The sequence below is a fragment of the Lissotriton vulgaris genome, chromosome 7 (assembly GCF_964263255.1).
Source record: "Lissotriton vulgaris chromosome 7, aLisVul1.2, whole genome shotgun sequence".
In the NCBI taxonomy this organism is placed as follows: domain Eukaryota; kingdom Metazoa; phylum Chordata; class Amphibia; order Caudata; family Salamandridae; genus Lissotriton; species Lissotriton vulgaris.
Genome location: NC_141695.1, coordinates 256,777,135 through 256,800,333, shown reverse-complemented (window position 1 = coordinate 256,800,333; position 23,199 = coordinate 256,777,135). Strand labels below are relative to the sequence as shown.

At 40.7% G+C, this 23,199-nt stretch overlaps 1 protein-coding gene across 2 annotated transcripts in view; it reads right to left on the bottom strand.

The window, feature by feature from the left end:
• LOC147701324 (putative methyltransferase DDB_G0268948) overlaps window positions 1–23,199 on the bottom strand; it is a 349,449-nt gene that overhangs the window by 241,769 nt on the left and 84,481 nt on the right. For both annotated transcript variants that reach the window (XM_086930041.1, XM_086930042.1), the window contains exon 3: window positions 2,431–2,644. In XM_086930041.1, coding sequence (XP_086786167.1) covers window positions 2,431–2,644 — 214 coding nt within the window. The remainder of the gene's footprint in view (window positions 1–2,430; window positions 2,645–23,199) is intronic.

The following is a 23,199-nucleotide window of genomic DNA, read 5'->3' as shown; positions in this document are numbered from 1 at the left end:
ATTCGAAAGGCCCCAGGTGAAGGGGGGCCTGCTAGGCCTCCCAAAGTAGGCTTCCTGGAGTTTTTTTGAGTCTGAGGCTCCGACTCGATCCGGCTGATTCACCATGCATGGTACTTGGTCGCTCAGACATCGGACCCATTGTGCTGCACGAGTCGACCATGTTGTAGTCGTCCAGAGGGCTTTGCTGACAGGTATGAGTCGCTCAGAGCACGAGATGATATTCACATCGTACTTGCTTGCATGCACAGCTGTTCAAGTCATTCAGAAACCGGGCTACAAATCAGATTCACTCGCTACGGATCCTGTTTGGAACCCTTCTGAGCAAGATCGGAATTGGGTCCTAAGAAATGCCTCCTGTATTTCAGCTCCAGCATTTTGCCATGTTGCCTCTGTAAGCCAATAATTAGCTTTAATATGCCACGGTCAACATCAGATGGTCAAGCATTATACCACATTCCCACTCACACACACTTATATTCACTTACAATCATTTTTATGAACTCACACTCACACATTCTCCTGTATTTAATTTCTCATTCATTCACACTATCACTCATTCTCACTCTGACTCACTCATGGTTTGTGACTCTCATTCACTTGCACTTACTCTTTCACTCATTCTTACTCTCACAGTTACACTCACTTATCACTACAGCTTACTAATTTTTACTCACACTTTCTTACACGCTAGCATTCCTCAACATTCATTCATACATATCATTCTTACTCACTTACTCACTCTGACTCCTTAGGTTCAGTATTTTTCAATGAAAATCTCATTCACTCTGACTCACACCGAATCTCACTTATTCTTTCTCACTCCCACTCACTTGCTTTCACACACATGCTCTTGCCTAAAACAGACCTATGTAAGCCAAGAATGAGCTTTTCTATGCCACGGTCAATATCAGATGTGCAAGCATTATACCACATTCCCACTCACACTCACTTATATTCGCTTACAATCATTTTTATGAACTCACACTCACACATTCTCATATCTTTACTTTCTCATTCATTCACACTATCACTTATTCCTACTCTGACTAACTCATAGTTTGTGACTCTCAATCACTTGCACTCACTCTTTCACTCATTCTTACTCTAACAGTTACACACACTTATCACTAACACTTACTCATTTTTACTCACACTTCCTTACGCTCTAGCATTCCTAAACACTCATTCATACATGTCATTCTTACTCACTTACTCACTCTGACCTCATAGGGTCAATATTTTTCAATTACATTCTAATTCACTTTGACTCACACTCAATCTCACTTATTACTCACTCCCGCTCACTTGCTTTCATACACATGCTCATGCCTAAAACAGACATATACGTTCCCATATTCACACTCACCCAGATGCATGTATGTAACATATATGTCAAAAATGTCATTTTAGATTTAGTCATCCAAGTTGCCTGCAAAGGTCTTGTTCAAGCTTTTTTTTTTCTTATACTTATAGTGAATAATACACTAATACTCACTATTAGTATATGGGAAAATGGGCTGAAAACAAGGGGGGGGGGGGTGTTTGTGAAGCCCAAACGCCCATAAGGGAGAAGAGTTCATGTTTTTGGGACTGATTTTGCCACATCTGAGGTCGAGGTCACAAAGGCAGTACCAGTGGTTCACATGGCAAGCTAGAGGTCACAGATGTAACCCCTTGTGACCCTTTATTGAGGTCCATGCATAAAAGTAAAAAACCTCAAAAATGTTCTCTTATAAAATTAGAATTGGAATAATGTGTCAGACAGGCATCAACGAGCTGCAGTTTCAAGATGTTTTGCTATTAAACATGCAACAATGCAGTCAATCTCATTTCAATTTGTCAAATAATGTGATGCCCAAAGAACTTCTTTAATAATTGGTTCTGCTATCTTGACATTTGCTTATTCACCAACACTTACAAGATTTTCACCAGAAAATGGGAAGGGAAGGAATAGTGACCAATTCTAGGTCACATGGAAGGCAAGACAACTACAGAGAAGGGCAGGAAATTGCTCAAAATCTGAAAAATATATGTGGAGGATTAAAAACTTGCAAACTGTCAAAAAATCAACACATATGCCTATTTGTAAAGGGGAACTATTTCCCAAACTCATGAGTTTCAGTAAAATGTACATTTCCTAAAAAGGATAATAATCTGAAAGAAAAATAGGGCAATATTGTGAGCAAAATTAAAGGACAGTTAATGAGGGAGGATGAAGAATGACAATTGTTTTAATGCAAAAAAATCATAGAGCACGCGCTTGTAATTAAATAAACATTTGGAAGCTTGAAATCAACAGTTTCAAGAATTTTTCAAACTCAAAATGATAGGCCTAACAATGTGAAGCTTCAGATTCCCCATCTAAATGGACCTAGCACTATTTGAAATGCCTTCTGCAACCAATAAAATGACAATACTATGTGCTCTCACCTCCATAAACACATCAGTCAGAAAATTAGAACAATCCTTGTAGTAAAGATCATAGTGTGGATTGAGGCAGTACATTGCTAAGCAACCATTGGGCTTGAGGACACGATCTGCTTCTCTAAAGAATTCCTCAGAGTTGAACCAATGTGCAGCAACTGATGCAGTGATCAGGTCCACACTGCTATCTTCAAATGGGAGGTGCTCTGCTGCAGCAACCCTAAAATATAGGATAAGAAGTTGGATTTAACTAGAAAATTCATGTAATTCTTGGTCTTTCAGAGAAATATCAATCTAATATCAGACAACCTGCCTTTACTTCAGCTACCAGCATTAACACTTACATCATCCTCCAAAACCATTCATTAGCTACTATTGAGAAAGCATTTCTCCCTTGCATCAAATATCTAAGGAAAGCATATGTCTAAAATAAAAATACATCTTAGATATAAATTCTAGAAATGATTGGTGAAATTATTGGTGAAAATGATTTTTTAAGGAATCTGTTTGATGAGCATGTTCTATAGTTACTATATCAATATGAAAGTGGTGAACAATGTTGCTGAACAGAAGCGACTTGAATGTCACTCATGCCTAATTATGATTCTATCTGAAATGTCCTCTTAGAGAACTATGGTCCAGATGTATGACCCACCAATTTGGTAGTCGCAAATTGAGTCGCATTTGTGACTCGCAAATTGGGTTGCACAATCTGAGTCTGAGACACTGTTTGCGATTTCCAATGGGGTCACAAATTGCATGCTTCATGCATATTAATGAGGCTGTCACAATTTGTGACTCCGTTGAGAATGACTGGCACTCCCAGGGATTGTGGCATGCTGGGCTCAGCAGACCACCATGTCGAGACTGCTTTTAAATAAAGCAGTTTAAAAAAAATGCAGCCCGTTTTCCTTAAAGGAAAACGGTGTGCATTTAAAACATAAAAATGAAACTTTTCAGTTTAATTCTTTAAGCGCAGGCAGTGGTCCCTTAAAAAATCACAAAGGGGAAGGGGTCCCTTCGAGACCCCTTCTCATTTGCGAGTGGTCTTCCACCATCTTGTGAAGGGTGGTAAACTATGACTGTTTTGCGACCGCAATTGCGGTCGCAAAACGGTCATACATAGCTTCAGGAGTCAGTATTGGGAAGGAACGCCATTGGAACGCCCCTTCCTAATAGCGAGTCACTAATCCTATTTTGCTAGTCGCAAATTGATTTGCGACTCGGAAAATAGGATTAGTACATGGGCCACACTTTTTTAGCTGTCTCAAACTGGTCTAAAACCCAATTGCACCAGCAAAAAACGCTAGTACATCTGCCCCTAGATTGTCACTTAGGATAATTGCCAGGGAATTGTCATCTGTGTCTGCTGTGCATCAGTTTTTCTCAATCACCGAAGACCCTGGGTGCACAGTATGGCCCTAGGCCATTTTCTGCTTCCAGTGTTTTTGTCCTCAGTGAGTGCTGCACATTTCTTGGGCCTATGTTTAAAACTCTTTGAACAGACCAAAACTATGACCATGTGTATCCTGTCTGGTATGACTGGCCCACCTACATATGTGGGAGTATATTTTTGATGGCAGCCATTAATCCAATGCAAATGTCTGGGAGCACTGCTTTAAAGGCATCCCATAGTCGTTAATGTCATTATAACTGAAATATACTTACATTTCTGGGTGGAATTCATTTTTCAGGACAGGATCCCGTAGTTTGGATTCAAACAATATCCACTCATTCATGTTTCGGATTTCACTCACCACAGAAACATGGGGGCCCATTTTGTCTGCCTGCCATACCCCTGGGAAATGGGACCGCCCGCTAAGGGTGCGGCAGTCCCGCACATCCCATTAAGATGCGCCAGCCACACTGGCGGGTGCACCCCACAATACTGACATTGCCAGAAATGCAAGTTGGACATTTGACAGTACACACGTGGCAAGCACCGCGCGGTGCCTGCCACGTTGTACTGTCAAATGCAGGGGGATAACATAGGTACGCCCCATGTGCACCCCACCGCATGCCTTTCCATGGCGGGGCATGTCCCCGCTTGTATGCTAATATGGATGGTGGTGTCTAAGAGACACCGCCGCCACCATATTAACAGGTTCTTCTGCCCGGTTGACTCTTCGACCGGGCGGAAAACCGGCGGACGGTCTTTCCGTCCACCGGGGTCCCCCCCGCCGTGGTAATGTGGCGGGGGAAATTTACATGCGGGCGGGGGAATACGTCGGGCGAATCGCCACCGCCATGCAGGTGGTGGTGATCCACCTGAAATACTAATGGGCCCCTAGGTGTTAGGTGACCACTGGACTAATCTTTGACTGCATGCTTAGTGCAATCAAAGCACTGCTTATCCATATTTAATTGATTCTCCAGTATATTCTATTAACGTTCAAGAGGCACATGTAGTCTAAATTGATCCTTATGCTGCTACCATCAGGCATCATGTAGACCCATTTCACATATTATATTTTTTTGGAGAAGACTCATGAGTGTTGCATCCCCATGCTTGTTCTACACTATTTAGGGTCCTGTACTGCATTAAGATGTCCAAAAAGGATACTATCTCCTTCGGCAAATTCACTTATAGAATCCATAAAAAGGCACAGAAAGTTATCCTGGCCAACATGAAGTGTTTAGACTGTTCCTATTTGTTAATTTATTCACTGATAGTGGGCCTTTAACCATTATTATCTTGTCCCGTCTAATGACACTTAAGACAAAAGACAGAAATCTGCTCATGAGTCAGGCAATATTATGTCTGTTTTTCGGAGTAATAAGCTATTGGCTTTTGATTGTGCTGAAACTGTGCCTCTTCTGCTTTTAGGTGAGTTTTTATATATATATATATATATATATATATATATATATATATATATATATATATATATATATATATATATATATATATATATATATATAATAGATGTATTTAATAAAGCAACTAAGTCCATATTTCTGCTCTTTTGTTAGAAGATTTTAATTCCTTACCAATCAAAAAAAACACTTTAAGCATTTCCAATCTTTTCTGAACGGGTCACTATATGCAGGTCTCCCGAATGGTGACAGATTTCTTTTGTCTAATTCTATCTACTATTCTGTCTCTTTACCCTGATGTGTGTGGTTGTAGTGAAGGTCAGTAATCCCCTTAAATATTCCCCAACATTTAAAAACAAAACAACACTTGTAAATATGAAAACAATGCAGTTGCCCAGTATTTTCAACATTAATGTGCTGTTTCCATGAGGTGGCTTTCCCTTACATGGACCTGAGCTTCTTGAACTCATTGTTGCTCTATTGAAAGAATCTGTACAGTTATGTTTGTATTCAATCATCGTGTAGAAGATTAGCCATGAAAATGATAATAATCTGAATGGAAAAATAGGGCAATATTGTAAGCAATTCCTTCATAAAAAACTTGCTTTCAGTTTGCCGTTGAATCTAATGCAGTTAGCTGTTCTGCTACCTTATTGTTTTTTTCTTCTAATTGTTGACGTTTAGCTTCTGCTTCAATGATTGATTGATTAATTAATTTATTGTTTGGTTACTCAAAACCATTACATTAAAACCGAAGTACAAAAATTACAAAAGTTAAAAAAAGAACAGATCAATCATCTTCTTTGAAGCAAGTCTATATAATTAAGACCTGGATGCTGGTAAGCTGAAAGGGATAGTGTCTATATTAGTGTGGCCGAGCGTGCCTCAGCTAAGTCTATAATCGTTTTCGCCCTAGATGGCCATCAGCTTAGTCCGAGTCTGTTGAATGAATTTACCAAATCAGGCCATCTGTTTTACTGAGTTCAATGTATATAGTTGATGGACCGCCTCCTTTGCGGTACGCGTCCCCAGTTGTCTGATGATAGGCCTGAGATAGAGGCTGCGTGTTGTGCGCAGGGCCGGGCAGCAGAATAAAAGGTGGGCTAGAGACTCCCGTTTGTAGTTACAGAGCCTGCCTTCCAGAGTTGCCGATCCTGCCTGTTCGTTGGCGTATAATTCTTTAAGGGGCAGGGGGTGTAGTCTGTAGGCTAAAATCTTTTGTAAGGCTGGGCGGTCCACAGCCTGCGTGAGATGAAGTTTTGGGTTGTGCACTGTGTGTGGCAGGCATAGGGACTCATGGAAGTCTCTTTTTGCCAGTGACTCCAAGTCCAATGCCCGGGAGCGGATGCAAACTTGTTTTTTAATCGCATTTTTAATTGCAGGGTAATTGACTGGCTCAGTGTCCCAGAACTCCGTAGCTAAGTTAAGGAGGTCCTTTGCCGCAATAAGGGTGGCTGACCAAGGGTTCCCAGGTTCCGTGAAGATGTTTTTCAAAACTTCCTTCAGTGTCTTCTCTTGTGCCGCTATTGTGAGATAGTAGTATTTGCTCAAGGCGGCCATCTCTTCCAATTTTTGTTGGTTGAGAGAGAATTCTAGTCGGACAAGAGTGTTTCTGGTGCACATGGGTAGCTGGAATAGTCTCTTGTATGCTTTGCAGTTTATTTTTTCCAATTCCTTGTTAAGTTTGCCAGGGAACACCTGTTGGGCGTAATTAAGGGCTGGCATTAGTTTTGCCTGGAGTACTCTTTGGATAGCTGTCATGGTGGGGCTATGTAAAGTGGCTTTATAATTTGCAGAGAGCGTAGGTGATTGTTTTCCCTTTGCATTGGATTTTCTTTAAGTGAACACCAGGTAACCCCGACTCGTGATACCAGACGCCCAAGTAGTTGTATTGCTGCGTGCATCCCAGAATCAAGTGACCAAGCCTCCATTTAGCTAGTTTTTATTTTGGGCAGTGCACAAAGATTACTATTTTTGATTTGGAAGGGTTGGCTACCAACCTGTTTTTATCGTTGTATATTGCCAGGGCCGTCAACGCCTTTTGTAGGCATATCTTGGTGTGATCCAGGAGTACCAGGTCATCGGTGTATTGCATAAACTGGATTTTAGTCCCCCAATCCTTGGTGTGGCTAAAGCTTCTCCAGTCAAGGCTTGGTCCATGTCTGCTCTGTATAGGTTAAACAGCAGTGGTGCTAAGACGCACCTTTGCTTTGAACCTCGGTCCGTTTCAATCTTCTCTGATGCAGAGTCGCTCGAAAGTTTGATTCTGACCCACGTTTTTTAATACACGGACTGAATTGCTCTTAGCAGGGTCGGGTTGATATTCCATAATGCTAGCTTTCTCCATAGGATAGCGCTGTCTACCCCATCAAACACTGCGGAATAGTCGATAAAGCAAGCGAATAAAGGGAGGCTTTTGCGCAACCGTGCTTGGTGGGCCAGGTAAGAAAGTGCAGTTATATTATCCACAGTTGAAGACCTGGGTCCAAATCCAGTTTGGAAGAGGGGCAGAAGACCTTCTTCGCTTGCCCAATCTGCGAGGTCCACCAAGATGGTACTGGCATAAGCTTTGCCCTCGATGTCCAGGAGGGCAATCATGGACGGATCTGATTTGGGCCCTTTCTTGTGTATTGGGTGCAAGAGCGAGCCTCTCCACAAGTCTGGCACGGCCCCCAGGAGCCAGCATTCGGCGTATAAGTGGGTCAGGTTTTCGGACCAAAATTCTATGTTCGCCTTGAACAGGGAGCCTGGCAGGCCGTTAGGACCCGGTGCACCATTTTGCCTGATTTTTTTTAGGATTGTGGATACTAGCAGTTTTGCAGGAGCGGACTTCTTGGGAATGATAAAATCTGGCTCTTCCCTTGCTGTGGCTGCTTTATTTTGGTGGGGGTCAAGTGGATCTTCGTGTGGGACACCCCCGCGCCGCACGGCCACCAGCTGCTGCGTGTGTTCCCCTCTGCCTGCCTTCTGCCTCGCTGACGCCGTGGTCGCTCCCCTCTGGTTTCCCAGTTGTTTTGCCCTAAATTTGTGCTTGTCTGTTTCTGCCGTCTGCTCGCGTATTTTGCTGTTTTTCCTTGTTTTGCCCTAAATTTGTGCTTGTCTGTTTCTGCCGTCTGCTCGCGTATTTTGCTGTTTTTCCTTGTTTTGCCCGTAATTTGTGCTTGTCTGTTTCTGCCGTCTGCTCGCGTATTTTGCTGTTTTTCCTCGTTTTGCCCGTAATTTGTGCTTGTCTGTTTCTGCCGTCTGCTCGCGTATTTTGCTGTATTTCCTCGTTTTGCCCGTAATTTGTGCTTGTCTGTTTCTGCCGTCTGCTCGCGTATTTTGCCGTTTTTATTTGTTTTGCCCTAAATTTGTGCCTGTTAATTTCTTTGTATCCCCTGTGCCGTGTCCAGTTTCCTTCCTGATTGGCCGCCTACCTCGCCGCCCTCCGCTCTCGCTTCCCGCCACCGACATTGGCCCCGCCCCTTTTTCTCTTCTGTTCCCTCCCCGCTCCCGCCTCCCAGCTGCTCCGCCCACCCGCGCACTTCGCCTTAAATGGCGACCGTGCGGACGCGCAGCGGTCACGCGCAGCGGGCGCGCCGATTGTGCGCCGAAGGCGCGCCAAAGGTAAGCCCGTCTACGCCCGTCCGCGACCGGATCACGACCAGCGCCAGGACCCCTGGCCCACGAAGACCCCGACCGACCCGCCTGACGTACTCCGCCGCCACCCTCACCGCTCTCAACACCGGCCGACTCCCAGAATGCCATCAAGCCTCTCCACGACGTACCCACGGACCCTTCAGCTGCCACGCCTGCAAGTTCACCTGCATCCGGACCTGCCTCGCACCAGCACCCACCAAGCCGAACACCAGCAGTACCCACCTCAAGTGCATCCTGCTCAACACCCGCTCCATCCACAGACATGCCATCGAACTCTGGAACCTCCTCGACACCACAGCTCCAGACGTTGCCTTCCTCACGGAGACCTGGATGAACGCCTCTTCAGCTCCCGACATCGCCATCGCCATCCCAGAGGGCTACAAGATCGTCCGGAGGGACCGAAACGCCAACCAGATGGGAGGAGGCATCGCCATCATCCACAGGAGCACCATCCGTCTCACGACCAGCACCGACAACTCCCTGACCACCGCCGAACACCTGCATTTCCAGATCCACACCAACCCGAACACCACCCTCAGAGGCACCCTGATCTACCGACCCCCTGGACCACGCACACAATTCAGCGAGGACATCGCCGACTTCGTCAGCCCACATGCCCTCCCCTCCGCTGACTACATCCTCCTGGGAGACCTCAACTTCCATCTGGAGAACAACAACGACCGCAACACCAGCACCCTGCTCGACAACCTCACCAACCTGGGACTCAAGCAACTGGTGTCCACCCCCACCCACCTCGCCGGACACACACTCGACGCTGTCTTCTCATCCAGCAAGGACATCAACTTCAGCCACACCACAGAGCTTCAATGGACGGACCACAGCTGCGTCCACTTCACCTTCAAGAAAACAACGACCCACCACCACCAGCAACAGACCGCCCGCAGAAGCTGGAACAAGATCACAGCAGACCAGCTCGCCACCTCCCTGAGCCAGCACCCTCCTGCCAGCTCAGCGAACCCCAGCCAGGCCGCCGACAACCTCACGAAGTGGATCAGCAACTGCGCGGACGAACTCGCCCCACTGAGGACCCCGCCCAGCAGACCCGGCAGCAAGAAAGCCCCATGGTTCACCGACGAACTCAAGAGCTCCAAGAAGAACTGCCGAGCCCTCGAGAAAGTCTGGAGAAGGGAACCAACACCGGACAACAGGACCTCCTTCAAACTTGCCACCCGGAAACACCACCAGCTGATCCGCGCCGCCAAGAAAACAGCATTCAAGGACCGGTTGGACAACAACGCACACAACTGCAAGGAACTCTTCAACATCGTCAAAGAGCTTTCCAACCCCAGCGCAGGAAACAACGACATCACCCCATCGCAAGACCTCTGCAACTCCCGGGCTTCATACTTCCACAACAAGATCGCGGACATACACAACAGCTTCAACAACCAACCAACGCACACCATGACCGAACAACCACCCCCCACCACCACCCTCCGCGCCTGGACCCCGATCAGCACCGAAGACACCATCCGCACGATGAACTCCATCCACTCCGGATCACCGACCGACCCCTGCCCTCACCACGCCTTCAACAAAGCCGACGCTGTCATCGCACCCCACCTGCGAGACATCATCAACACATCCCTCGACACCACCATCTTCCCCGAGAGCTGGAAACACGCCGAACTCAGCGCCCTACTCAAGAAACCAACAGCGGACCCCACCGACCTCAAGAATTACCGCCCCATCTCGCTCCTCCCGTTTCCAGCCAAAGTCATCGAGAAGACCGTCAACAAGCAGATGGCCGCTTTCCTCGAGACGAACGGATCCCTCGACCCCTCACAGTCCGGCTTCCGAGCCAACCACAGCACCGAGACCGCCCTCATCGCCGCCACCGACGACATCCGAGCCCTGATGGACAATGGAGAAACAGCGGCCCTCATCCTCCTAGACCTCTCCGCGGCATTCGACACGGTCTGCCACCGCACCCTAGTACGGCGCCTCAGCAACGTCGGAATCCAGGACAAGGCGCTGGAGTGGATCACCTCCTTCCTCGACGGGAGAACACAGAGAGTCCGCCTACCACCGTACAAGTCAGAGGCCACCGAAGTCATCTGCGGAGTCCCCCAAGGATCATCTCTGAGCCCCACCCTCTTCAACGTCTACATGAGCCCCCTCGCGGCCATCGTACGCAAACACAACCTCAGCATAATCTCCTACGCCGACGACACCCAGCTGATCCTCTCCCTGACCAACGACCCCGCCGCCGCCAGAGCCAACCTGCACGAAGGGATGAAAGAGGTAGCCGAGTGGATGACGACCAGCCGCCTGAAACTGAACTCGGACAAGACGGAGGTCCTCATCCTGGGCTCCTCTCCCTCCGCCTGGGACGACTCCTGGTGGCCTCCCGCCCTGGGCACCGCACCCAAACCGACAGACCATGCACGCAACCTGGGCTTCATCCTGGACTCCTCCCTCTCCATGACCAGGCAAGTCAACAACGTCTCCTCGGCATGCTTCAACATCCTACGCATGCTACGGAAGATCTTCTGGTGGATCCCCACCGAGACCAGGAAGACCGTCACCCAGGCCCTCGTCACCAGCCGACTGGACTACGGCAACGCCCTCTACGCCGGGACCACCGCCAAGCTCCAGAAGAGACTCCAGCGGATCCAGAACGCCTCAGCCAGACTCATCCTCGACATCCCACGAACCAGCCACATCTCCGGACATCTGCGAGACCTTCACTGGCTCCCCGTCAACAAAAGAATCACCTTCCGCCTCCTCACCCACGCACACAAAGCCCTACACGACCAAGGCCCGAGCTACCTCAACAGCCGAGTCAACTTCTACGCTCCCAAACGCCACCTCCGATCAGCCAACCACGCCCTCGCCGCCGTCCCCCGCATCCGAAGAGCGACTACAGGAGGAAGGTCCTTCTCCCACCTGGCCGCCAAGACCTGGAACTCCCTCCCGACCGACCTGCGCCTGACCCAAGACCACCTCTCCTTCAGGAAGAAGCTGAAGACCTGGCTGTTCGAGCAGTAGCGGCTCCCCCCCCCCAGCGCCTTGAGACCCCACGGGTATGTAGCGCGCTTTATAAGTGTCACTGATTGATTGATTGATTGATTTGTATAGAGCTTTAACGTGGGCAACCCAGGTTGGGGCATCGAGGGAGTTTTCTCTATTATTTGTTCCTCGTCCGAGATTGTTTAAATAGCTCCAGAACTCTTGCGATTTACAAGAGCTCAGCAGATCGAAGATTTTCAGCCATTGCCCTTCGCGGTGTTCGCGTTTCGCGGCCCACACTTTCTTTGAGTGGCTTTTTGCAGCCTCTTGTGGTTGTTTTTTATCTGATGCTGTGCCATTTTTCCGAAATGCTTTTCGTTTTGCGTTCAGATGTTTAGCGCTTTCTTTAATTGCCGGGATAAATCCGAGTATAGATGGTGGGTGCCAGCGAGTTATACTTGTTGTGTCTCCTCGAAGTATCGCTGCTAAACTCCCGGCGGTTCTGTCCCTTACTTTTATTGCACCCTTCTTATGGATGCTCGGTTGCCAGCCTGCCCATGTGTTTGTCCAATTGTTGAATGAGGTGGTTAATACCGGCCCCCATTTGATTATTCTGGGTAGCTTTAGCAATTCGTCACCGTTTGCGGCCCCAGTGCATTGTAACTTATGACGTGTTTCTGCTGTCAGATTCAGTGTGAGTTTTAGAGCGGCATGATCGCTGTCACTGCGCTGATGCACTGTATAATCTGACATCAAAGGTTGCAGTTTGTCACTTAGGATGATATAATCAATTGTTGTTTGATTATTGTATGTGGGGGCAACAAAAGCCCCAGGGATGTTCTTTAGGTGGACAGAGTGCGCTGTCGCCAGGTTGTAGGATTTTATTAAGGTGTTCAGTGCGTTGGTGGCCCCAGGGTGATGACTTTGTGTGGATGTAACCCCTATATTGTGAATGTTGAGGTCACCTAGAATGATACAATCCAGTTGCTGGTATTGTAGTAACAAGGCCTCTAGCTGATTTGTTAGCGTGGGCAAGTTAACTGTAGACCCATGCGGATTGTGGTAGATGTTGATTACCAGAATTGAAAGTGGCCCGTTGATCGAGTGAAGGCCTTTCAGAATACCCGCCAAGAGCATGTTTGGTAAGTTTTTTATTTCTGTGAATTCTAGGTTCAATGAGTGCTTGATGTAAACGCATATCCCCCCTGATGGTCTTCCAAATATATTGGACTTTGTAGCTGGTTTGCCGTATTCTGCATATCCTCTTAGTGAGAGCGGGTTTATCACCCAGGATTCTTGTATGCAGATTATGTCCGCCTCCTCCAGGAATGTCACTGCGGCATGATTTTGAAACAGCTTTGTGATTCCTGCGACATTCCAGGTCATAATATTCAATCTATTGATAATCGGGTTTGATTTGTGTGTTTCACGTGCCAGTTAGTAGTACATTGATGAAATCAACCCTTTTTTCCAGGGCAGTGAATGTTAGGAGCTGGGATTCAATGCTAGCGGCAGCCAGGACCAGTCTTTGCTCGCGCACCCCCTTATTACACAGGAGTGTTTGCCCTGACTCAGATTTGTTGTTATCTTAATGGGGGTTCCGTTGCTTGAGCCTGTGCTCATGCTGCCTTTGGACCCCTGAAGAATGGACCCCACGTGTGGGGCACGGTCGGGCAGAGCGGTCAAGCGTAAGTTCCCCCCAGTGATCGGTTCCTGAATTTCCGAACCAGACAGCGGGTTGCGAGATTTTAAAATTGAGGGATATTTTAGTACAGGCTGAATCTTTATTTTTATGCCCCAGCTTTCCAGTAGCGTGTGGTTTCTCTTCAGTGCCTCTGCCATAAGTGAGCTGGTGAAAGTTAGCTCTATGGTCTCATTTTTCTCCTTGGGGTCCGGCGGAAGGAAGGAGATAGTCTCGATATCTGTGGTTTTTGAATCACTGACAGATTATCGATTTCTAAAAAATCGACCTACTATAACATCGAGTCTCTAATATCGATAGCACTAATATCGACACCCTATACTTAACATGTAAACTACAATAATATCGAGCAAACTATATCGATGCACAAAAATATCGTCTACAGAAATATCGTTAGCATTATTTTCGAATACCATAATATCGACACTCAATACTACATATACCACACTACAATAATATCGAATACAAAAATTTCGATCGCACTATTTTCGTCAATATCAAAATTTCGATAGCTAAATTATACTCCATTTTTTATATATAACACCAATAAATCTATTCTCTAAGTAATACACACATTTCTAATGACTTCACTAATGTATTTTCAAATTATTAAGTAACATTTAGTGTACAATATTGTGTTTTTGCAAACTGACGAAATTTGTATATAAACTCTTTGTAAACATACTTATTTGATACTTAGTACTCATTTTACATAAACTTTATTTATTACAAGACTTTTATTTTACATAAATATATCATTTCAATTCCTCAACATAAACTATATAAGAAGATATATCTTAAATGTTTTACTTAAAAAAAATTCAAACTAACCAATAGTAACTCGTCTTTACATATCTGACCAATCAGATGGCAAACTTAATTACACATAGACTATATAAACCAATCACAAACAGCCTTACAAGTTGCAGGAAATATTCTTTGTGACCACATACTGCCAATTTTGGGAGCACCATCTATATTCTTCTCTTCAAGAAAATTCGTCCTGAAACTACAAGTAAGTAATCATATAGCTCTGTTAATAAATTCAAATTTTTTTGTCTATTAATTATAGACCAAGATTTGTAACCTAATTTGTTATTTCTTTATGTACTTTACCTTTAAACAGACTCTACAAACAAATCAAGTTATACTTCAACTTCAAGATACAGGACACTTTAAATTTAAAAAAGGTATCTACATATGTTTAACATTTACTTAACGTTCTTTGCCAATTATTGTCCTAATTTAAAACTCTATACTTTGTTTCTTAGCCTGTAAATCTTAATACATATTGTGCGGCCAGAATTTTTTGAGGAAAAAAATTACAATGCTGTGTAAAAAATATTTTCTTCCTGTTCTTAAATATGTTTTAATGTGCTTTTACTCATAATACATGTGTCATCCTCGGTTCTTTTTAGCAATTAAGTAACAATGCTTTATAACAAATGTGTATTATTTATATAACATATAAACGCATTAGTAATTTTCATCAACTTTCTCTCTAAACAGAACACAAAGGTACAGAAAACAGATAATTCACATCAAAGAACAAACATTCTGCTACTACTATAATTCTCTTGGTAAGATCATAAATAAAACATAACTAGTCTTTATAAACTCTATGGAATGTACTAGAAATAAAATGCCTCTTGTTATGCATCTGTTAGTATAATCTTCCTGTTCTTAAATATGTTTTTTTGTGCTTTTACTCATAATACATGTATCATCCCCGGTTCTTTTTAGCAATTAAGTAACAATGCTTTATAACAAATGTGTATTATTTATATTACATATAAACGCATTAGTAATTTTCATCAACTTTCTCTCTAAACAGAACTCAAAGGTACAGAAAACAGATAATTCACATCAAAGAACAAACATTCTGCTACTACTATTATTCTCTTGGTAAGTTCATAAATAAAACATAACTAGTCTTTATAAACTCTATAGAATGTACTAGAAATAAAAATGACTCTTTTTATGCATCTGTTAGTATAATCTTGGAAATTTCTCTTTTTACATTCAATAAACAAAACTATTTTTAGAGACGTTATAACGTAAAACAAAAGTTACCAAGAACAAAATTGTAACTTTTCCTATAACATACTTAATTATTTCTCAACAGACCGTGGCAATACAAGAACAACATCTAACTGAACAAGCATCTACTTTCGATAAATAGAACATTACTGGTGGTAAGTAAATTACTAGAAGAATACTAGCTTTATTTAAAATCTTTTATACATTTCAGATTGTATTAATATTTGTATATTAACTTTTCTACATACCAGAAGTAAAGAATGACTGATGATGCAAGATTTATTACATCTCAGAAAGGGAAATTTTTGTTATGCTATATGGGCTACATTTATACTCAAGAGAAACAAAAAGACCTTAAAGTGAATTGGAAGTGCACAAAATATTACTCCAATAAATGCTATGGCCGTGCTACAACAAGGGAAACTAGTGTTATAAATACCACTGAACATAATCACCCACCAAACATCTCGGAAATAGAAATGAGATCCACTCTTGAAAATATCAAGGAATTAAGTACCAGATCAGAATTACCTACCAACGTAATTCTGAAAAAATTACTACCTAAAGTTCCCAAAGAAGCAAGAGGTCAGCTACCATCTATTGCTACCATTAAAAGAACAATAGCAAGAACAAAAAAAGCAAGTAGACCCAATATACCAACTCCTAAAACTTTTGAAGAAGTCATAATTCCGCCAGAGCTTGTAATTACTCATAATGACGAGCCATTTATATTTTATGATAATCATAGCAAGGACAAAAGAATAATCATGTTTGCAACTAATAACAATATAAAAAAATTAACTGAAAGTACTACTTGGATGATGGATGGTACTTTTTCTATATGCCCAAAACCTTTCTACCAGTTATACACAATTCATGGGCAATATCATAATACCTGTATCCCCTTCATATATTGTTTATTACCAAACAAACAAGCCACTACTTACTCAGAAATCTTACAAAAAATAAAGGAACAAAGTTCTGACTACTTCCCAATGAAAATCATCATAGACTTCGAGCAAGCTATGATTAATTCTATTTTGAAAACTTACCCACACACATCCATTCAAGGATGTTATTTTCATTTCAATCAATGTCTCTGGAGACATTTACAAAAATCTGCCCTTAGTGTTGAGTATGCAACAAATATAAATTTTGCATACCAGATCAAACATCTCATTGCTCTGGCATATGTACCAGTAACTGATGTGGCCGAACATTACAATTTGTTAATTGAAAGTCCTTTCTACACCCAAAATGAGCAAAGACTCGCCCCACTTTTAGATTACTTTGAGGACAACTGGGTAGGAAGACTACATAGGTCAGGCCACAGACGCCAGCCAAAATTTGCAATTCCCTGGTGGAATGTCTATCTACCAACACTCAACCAAGAAGCAAAAACGAACAATGCTGTTGAAGGTTGGCACAATGCCTTCCTCTCTTCTACTGGATGTACAACACCCACATTACACAAGCTAGTCTCAGCTATACAAAAAGAGCAAAGCTTTCAGGAACTACGTATGCAGCAATCAGTCATACAACTGAAACCAAAACTCTCTAGACAAACTGCTCAAATGTATTTATATCTTCAACAGCAAGTCCAACTATATCCTACAACAAGAGGACTGGAATATTTAAAAATGATAGCCAAAACATTGAACTAATTGCTATAACTAAATTAATTGATAGAGATCAAACAATATCCTTAATTTAAAAAAACACATATTTTAATATAATAAAAAAATATTTATTTAGTCTAATTTATTTTTTAACACTATTCTAAAAAGACTAAATAAATATATTATTATATCACAATATTTGTTTTAAAAAACTGCTTCCATCCAAATAAAATAACATAAATTTCTAACTTACCTTTAAATAGAACATCATAAAGATAATCCTTTACCGACAATACAATGTGTAAATATCAAACACTTAATCCAACCAATCATTAATTATGTTTTCTTTAACTCTGCAAAAACTATCCATCATCCAAATTAAACGACTATTTAAATGCCATTTAAAATAACGACTGTTATCTTAAAGTGTGATAAATATATCACAGAACTCAAAATATAAAGGAAGAATGTAAATCATCTCCGTTCTAACAACTGAAACACACTTCCTTTCCCTTAAAATTTTTTTATCGGAAACGGAAATAGCTGTTTCAAAATACGAGAAAAAAAAACAGCTAAACAATCCCACCGACATAACACTAACGAATATCCCAGAATATATGAACATAACATTCCTATTTATTTATAATTTCATTAAATTATACCACATACTCATTAACTCCAACTATTTTAAATGGCTCAAAAATTCGTGACCGAAAATACGTATTGATTCCACTCCATTATATGTAAATAGTCATACTTTAATTCTCAACCCCAAAATACCAAAATATAACCTTTAATTATAATTTACAATACTTTAACAATATAAAAGTAGATTCGTACCTACTCAAAAGTGAACCTGCTTCCAACCGCGACTTTCCCTTTACCAAAATAACGCAAAAAGACAGAGTGGTTACAAAAGAAACGATCCAAATTATATGTAACTGTGAAAAGAACTACTATAAATGTCGATTATTGTTATATATATGGCTCGAAATTATGTGTAATGTTAAAAAAATTGTATAGTATATTGTGAATAGAAAATGTTTTTGCCTGTATATTAATTATATATTACATACTTTTAATATTTATTACATTAAGTATAAAAATATAAAAATATTTAATGTAATATTTATTAAAATTATTATATAACTAAATGTGTAATATTGTTTTTGTTTATCAGATTTAATTGTTTACAATATGACTAATATGTGAAAATTGTTATTATTAAAACGTATTTATTAATAATAATAATCATACATAAGAATATTGTAATGTTAAAAGAATCATTGATGATGATGTACATGTTCTAATTAGGATATTTATATTATATTATAATTTTAAAAGTGTTCATATGTTAATATCATCATCAGTATATCACTATATGTATTAAAAATTTGTGACTTATGTTTTTCATTACACATGTTGATGTTTTATTAAGAAACAATAATAGTATTATGTATGTATAATATCATACATTGCATTATGTGAACTAACCATTTTTTCTCTACAAATTAAAAGTACTTGTCAAGAAAATTACTGTAAAATGTGATTATTAAAAGGACATTGTCCTCCATTTTTGTTTTTATGTATACCAAAGATAGCTTAATAAAATGTATATATGTTCGTATATTTCAAGTGTTGAATAAAAAAATTTACTGGAAAGAAAACTGGTGTCATTATTTTGTATTACCTATGACAAAATCATTTTTATGTATTTTTGCAAATGTATTATAACTGTAATGTTCTATCTATTTCTATATACCACATGTAAATAAATAACATACTATACACTGAAGTTATAAAAATTATTATTCATACACCCATATACATATAATATCAATATTTGAAATACACATAATTAAATTTTTAAATATTCCGACTCCAATAACCATTTACTTTAGGTAATTGCTTCTCAAAAACAGTAATTAATTTACAATTAGAAATGCAATCACCATTTAATTAGAGTAAGTGCAGGACACAGAACATATTAAATTTACTCTTCCAACTCCAATTAACAATTAATTTAAGTAACTGCAGGACATTAAATAATAATTAATTACTATAAAAAATGAAATTTTAAAAAATTTATAATGTAATATCATTAAATTTAATTTAATATAATAATTTTAATTTAAATAGAATCTTAATTTATGTTTTCCCTGTACCCCTATAATAAAAAACTGACCCTGAAACCTAAAAATACCCCTTCACCCACAAACTAAAAACTGACCCTGAAACCTCACAAAACCCCTTTACCCACAAACTAAAAACTGACCCTGAAACCTAAAAATACCCCTTTACCCACAAACTGAAAACTGACTCTGAAACCTCACAAAACCCCTTTACCCACAAACTAAAAACTGACCCTGAAACCTTACAAAACACCTTTACCCACAAACTAAAAACTGACCCTGAAACCTAAAAATACCCCTTTACCCACAAACTAAAAACTGACCCTGAAACCTGACAAAACCCCTTCACCAACAAACTAAAAACTGACCCTGAAACCTAAAAATACCCCTTTACCCACAAACTAAAAACTGACCCTGAAACCAGACAAAACCCCTTCACCAACAAACTAAAAACTGACCCAGAAACCAAAAAATACCCCTTTAACCACAAACTGAAAACTGACTCTGAAACCTCACAAAACTCCTTTACCCACAAACTAAAAACTGACCCAGAAACCTAAAAATACCCCTTTACCCACAAACTGAAAACTGACTCTGAAACCTCACAAAACTCCTTTACCCACAAACTAAAAACTGACCCTGAAACCTTACAAAACACCTTTACCCACAAACTAAAAACTGACCCTGAAACCTAAAAATACCCCTTTACCCACAAACTAAAAACTGACCCTGAAACCTCACAAAACACCTTTACCCACAAACTAAAAACTGACCCTGAAACCTTACAAAACACCTTTACCCACAAACTAAAAACTGACCCTGAAACCTAAAAATACCCCTTTACCCACAAACTAAAAACTGACCCTGAAACCTGACAAAACCCCTTCACCAACAAACTAAAAACTGACCCTGAAACCTAAAAATACCCCTTTACCCACAAACTAAAAACTGACCCTGAAACCTGACATAACCCCTTCACCAACAAACTAAAAACTGACCCAGAAACCTAAAAATACCCCTTTACCCACAAACTGAAAACTGACTCTGAAACCTCACAAAACTCCTTTACCCACAAACTAAAAACTGACCCAGAAACCTAAAAATACCCCTTTACCCACTAACTGAAAACTGACTCTGAAACCTCACAAAACCCCTTTACCCACAAACTAAAAACTGACCCTGAAACCTGACAAAACACCTTTACCCACAAACTAAAAACTGAGCCTGAAACCTAAAAATACCCCTTTACACACAAACCAAAAACTGACCCTGAAACCTAAAAATACCCCTTTACCCACAAACTAAAAACTGACCCAAAAACATAAAAATACCCCTTTACCCACAAACCAAAAACTGACCCTGAACACTTAAAATACCCCTTCGCACATACACAAAAAACAGACCCTAAACGTACAAAATGTACCTTTGATAAAACTACCCACCCTGATCTACTATAAACTCTACATCCCACTCCTAAAAATATGATACATTTATTTATTTATTATCTACTACATTATATATTTTTGATTCTTTTTACTACATACACAAAATACCTCAACTTAGAACAACAACCTAATAGTGTTCATAATTTCGTATTTAAATAATATTTATATAAAATTTCGAATCGAAACTAAAATGAAATACAAGGCGAAATTTTTACTTCTATGATTAGAGTATACTTTGTTTATACACTACCCACCCTTATCCCCTTGAAAATATACATCCCACTCATAACATAATTAGACAAATATTTTTAGAAAATATATGAAAATAGTATAATTACAAATATATTTTAGTACATAGACAACAGCAAACTTAAAAAATAAATACTATATTCGAATAAAATCGATATCATTTCGCAAATATCGAAATATTAATTTCAATTTCTGAAATTTCGCAAATTTATATGAAATTGCGAAAATTTATTTTATATAATTACCCTATATATTTTTAAAACACTACCCACCCTTATCCCCTATAAACTCTACATCCCGCTCCTAAATTTATAGTAAAAATATTATAAATATTTAATGTAATATTTTAATATTTATAATTCTTTTTTGTACATACACAAAAATTATTCATAATGTTTAATGTACTCCCTAAATTTCGATCAAATTTCGACTACTCCCAAACAGTTTTTATAAATATCGAAATTTTGAAATCTAAAGGAAATGCGAAATTTAAAATTTTACAATTTCACTATACTTTTTTAAAACACTACCCACCCTTATCCCCTATAAACTCTACATCCCGCTCCTAACATTAATATACAATTATTTAGTAAAAAAATAAATATTTAGATATATTTACACAATTTAATAATATATATCCAAAATCAAAGAACAAATAATTTAACAATACTCAATAATTTTATATAAAATTTCGCATTTATAAATATTTTGAATAAAATTTCGCAAATTTATAAATTTACTTCAAATGCGAAATTTATTATTCCATATTTACACTATACTTTTTTAATACACTACCCACCCTTATCCCCTATAAACTCTACATCCCGCTCCTAGACTTCTAACTAAAAATAATAAAATTAAATGTAAAAATGATCTTATATATAAACAACATTTAAATAAATCATTACTTAACATACTTTAAAACATCACTTTTACATATCGATATTTTTGACAATCGATATTTTCACCATCGATATTACTGATTTCGAAATTCATGTCTTCGATATTTTTGACACACACATAAATCGATATTTTCTACGACGATATTTTTGTTTTCGACATTTCGTACCATCGATATTTTGGACTCGATATTATGGTACATCGACTTTAACAACTCGATATTTTGACTGTCTACCGTGGTTTTTATCCCTTCCAGCCCAGGGATATTTGCGCAGAGTGTTAAGAGATTGGTGCGGTTGAGAATATCCCACTTGCCCTGTGAGACGTATTCAGGGTACAGCATTATTTTCCGGTCCTGGGGAGTTGTGTGGATTGGGTTGTAGGCGGAATGCACATCCTTCAAGTTTTTGGCCTGCGTGCCAATAAGGAGTCCCTATGCCTGGCTGGGCGAGTGGGGTTGGACCTGGTTTGATAACCCTATTGTCGGCTGCGGTGCCGCCACGAAGGGTGGACTAAGCGGTCTGAGATTGAAAGACCAATTCCTGGAGTGCTCAGAGTTAGGCCCAAAAGTGCCTTGGGGTGCTATTAATGCTGTGTCCGACATTATGAGAGGGGAGGTTGTTTTTTTATAATCTAGTGGCGCTTGGGTCACTCTACTCATTATTGTCTTTGTGTTTGCGCAGGGCTTGTAACTTTTGGGGCAAAGTTTGCGGTCACTTGATGGGGCTTGATTTGCTTCCCCAATATGTTGTCCTTTTGGTTCAGGCTCTTGTTTTTGTTTTTTCAATGCCGGAACTAGCTGGGGGGCTGCAAGATGGTTCATCATTCTCGGGCCGATAGCGGAATTAATTGTGTGTCATGCTTCAATGATTGCCTCCGTTTTTCCTGTAATTTTAGTAATGACTGCCAGGCAGTTCGCTTTCTGGGTATCGGTGTGCCCGGGCATCTGCTTATCGGGCAATAGCAAAAACCACAGTTAATGGACAGAATGCAGAACAATGTCATACATTCACACCAGTACAGAGATCTGGGCCTAAATCCATCGTTTTTTTGCACTCCACACCACCCCAGTTCAAACATGGCAATATGCAAATCAGTTTGACCCTCTGCCTCAGGGGAACAGTCCAGCCCGAACTGCCAAGCCATGCCTTCCCTGGACCGGAAACAAGCTTTCAAGGACCGGTTTCTGGCATTCCAGCCGTCTTCAGCCCGGCTTGCTTGAATCCAGTGGTGTGGAGAGCATAGGACTCACGTCTGAG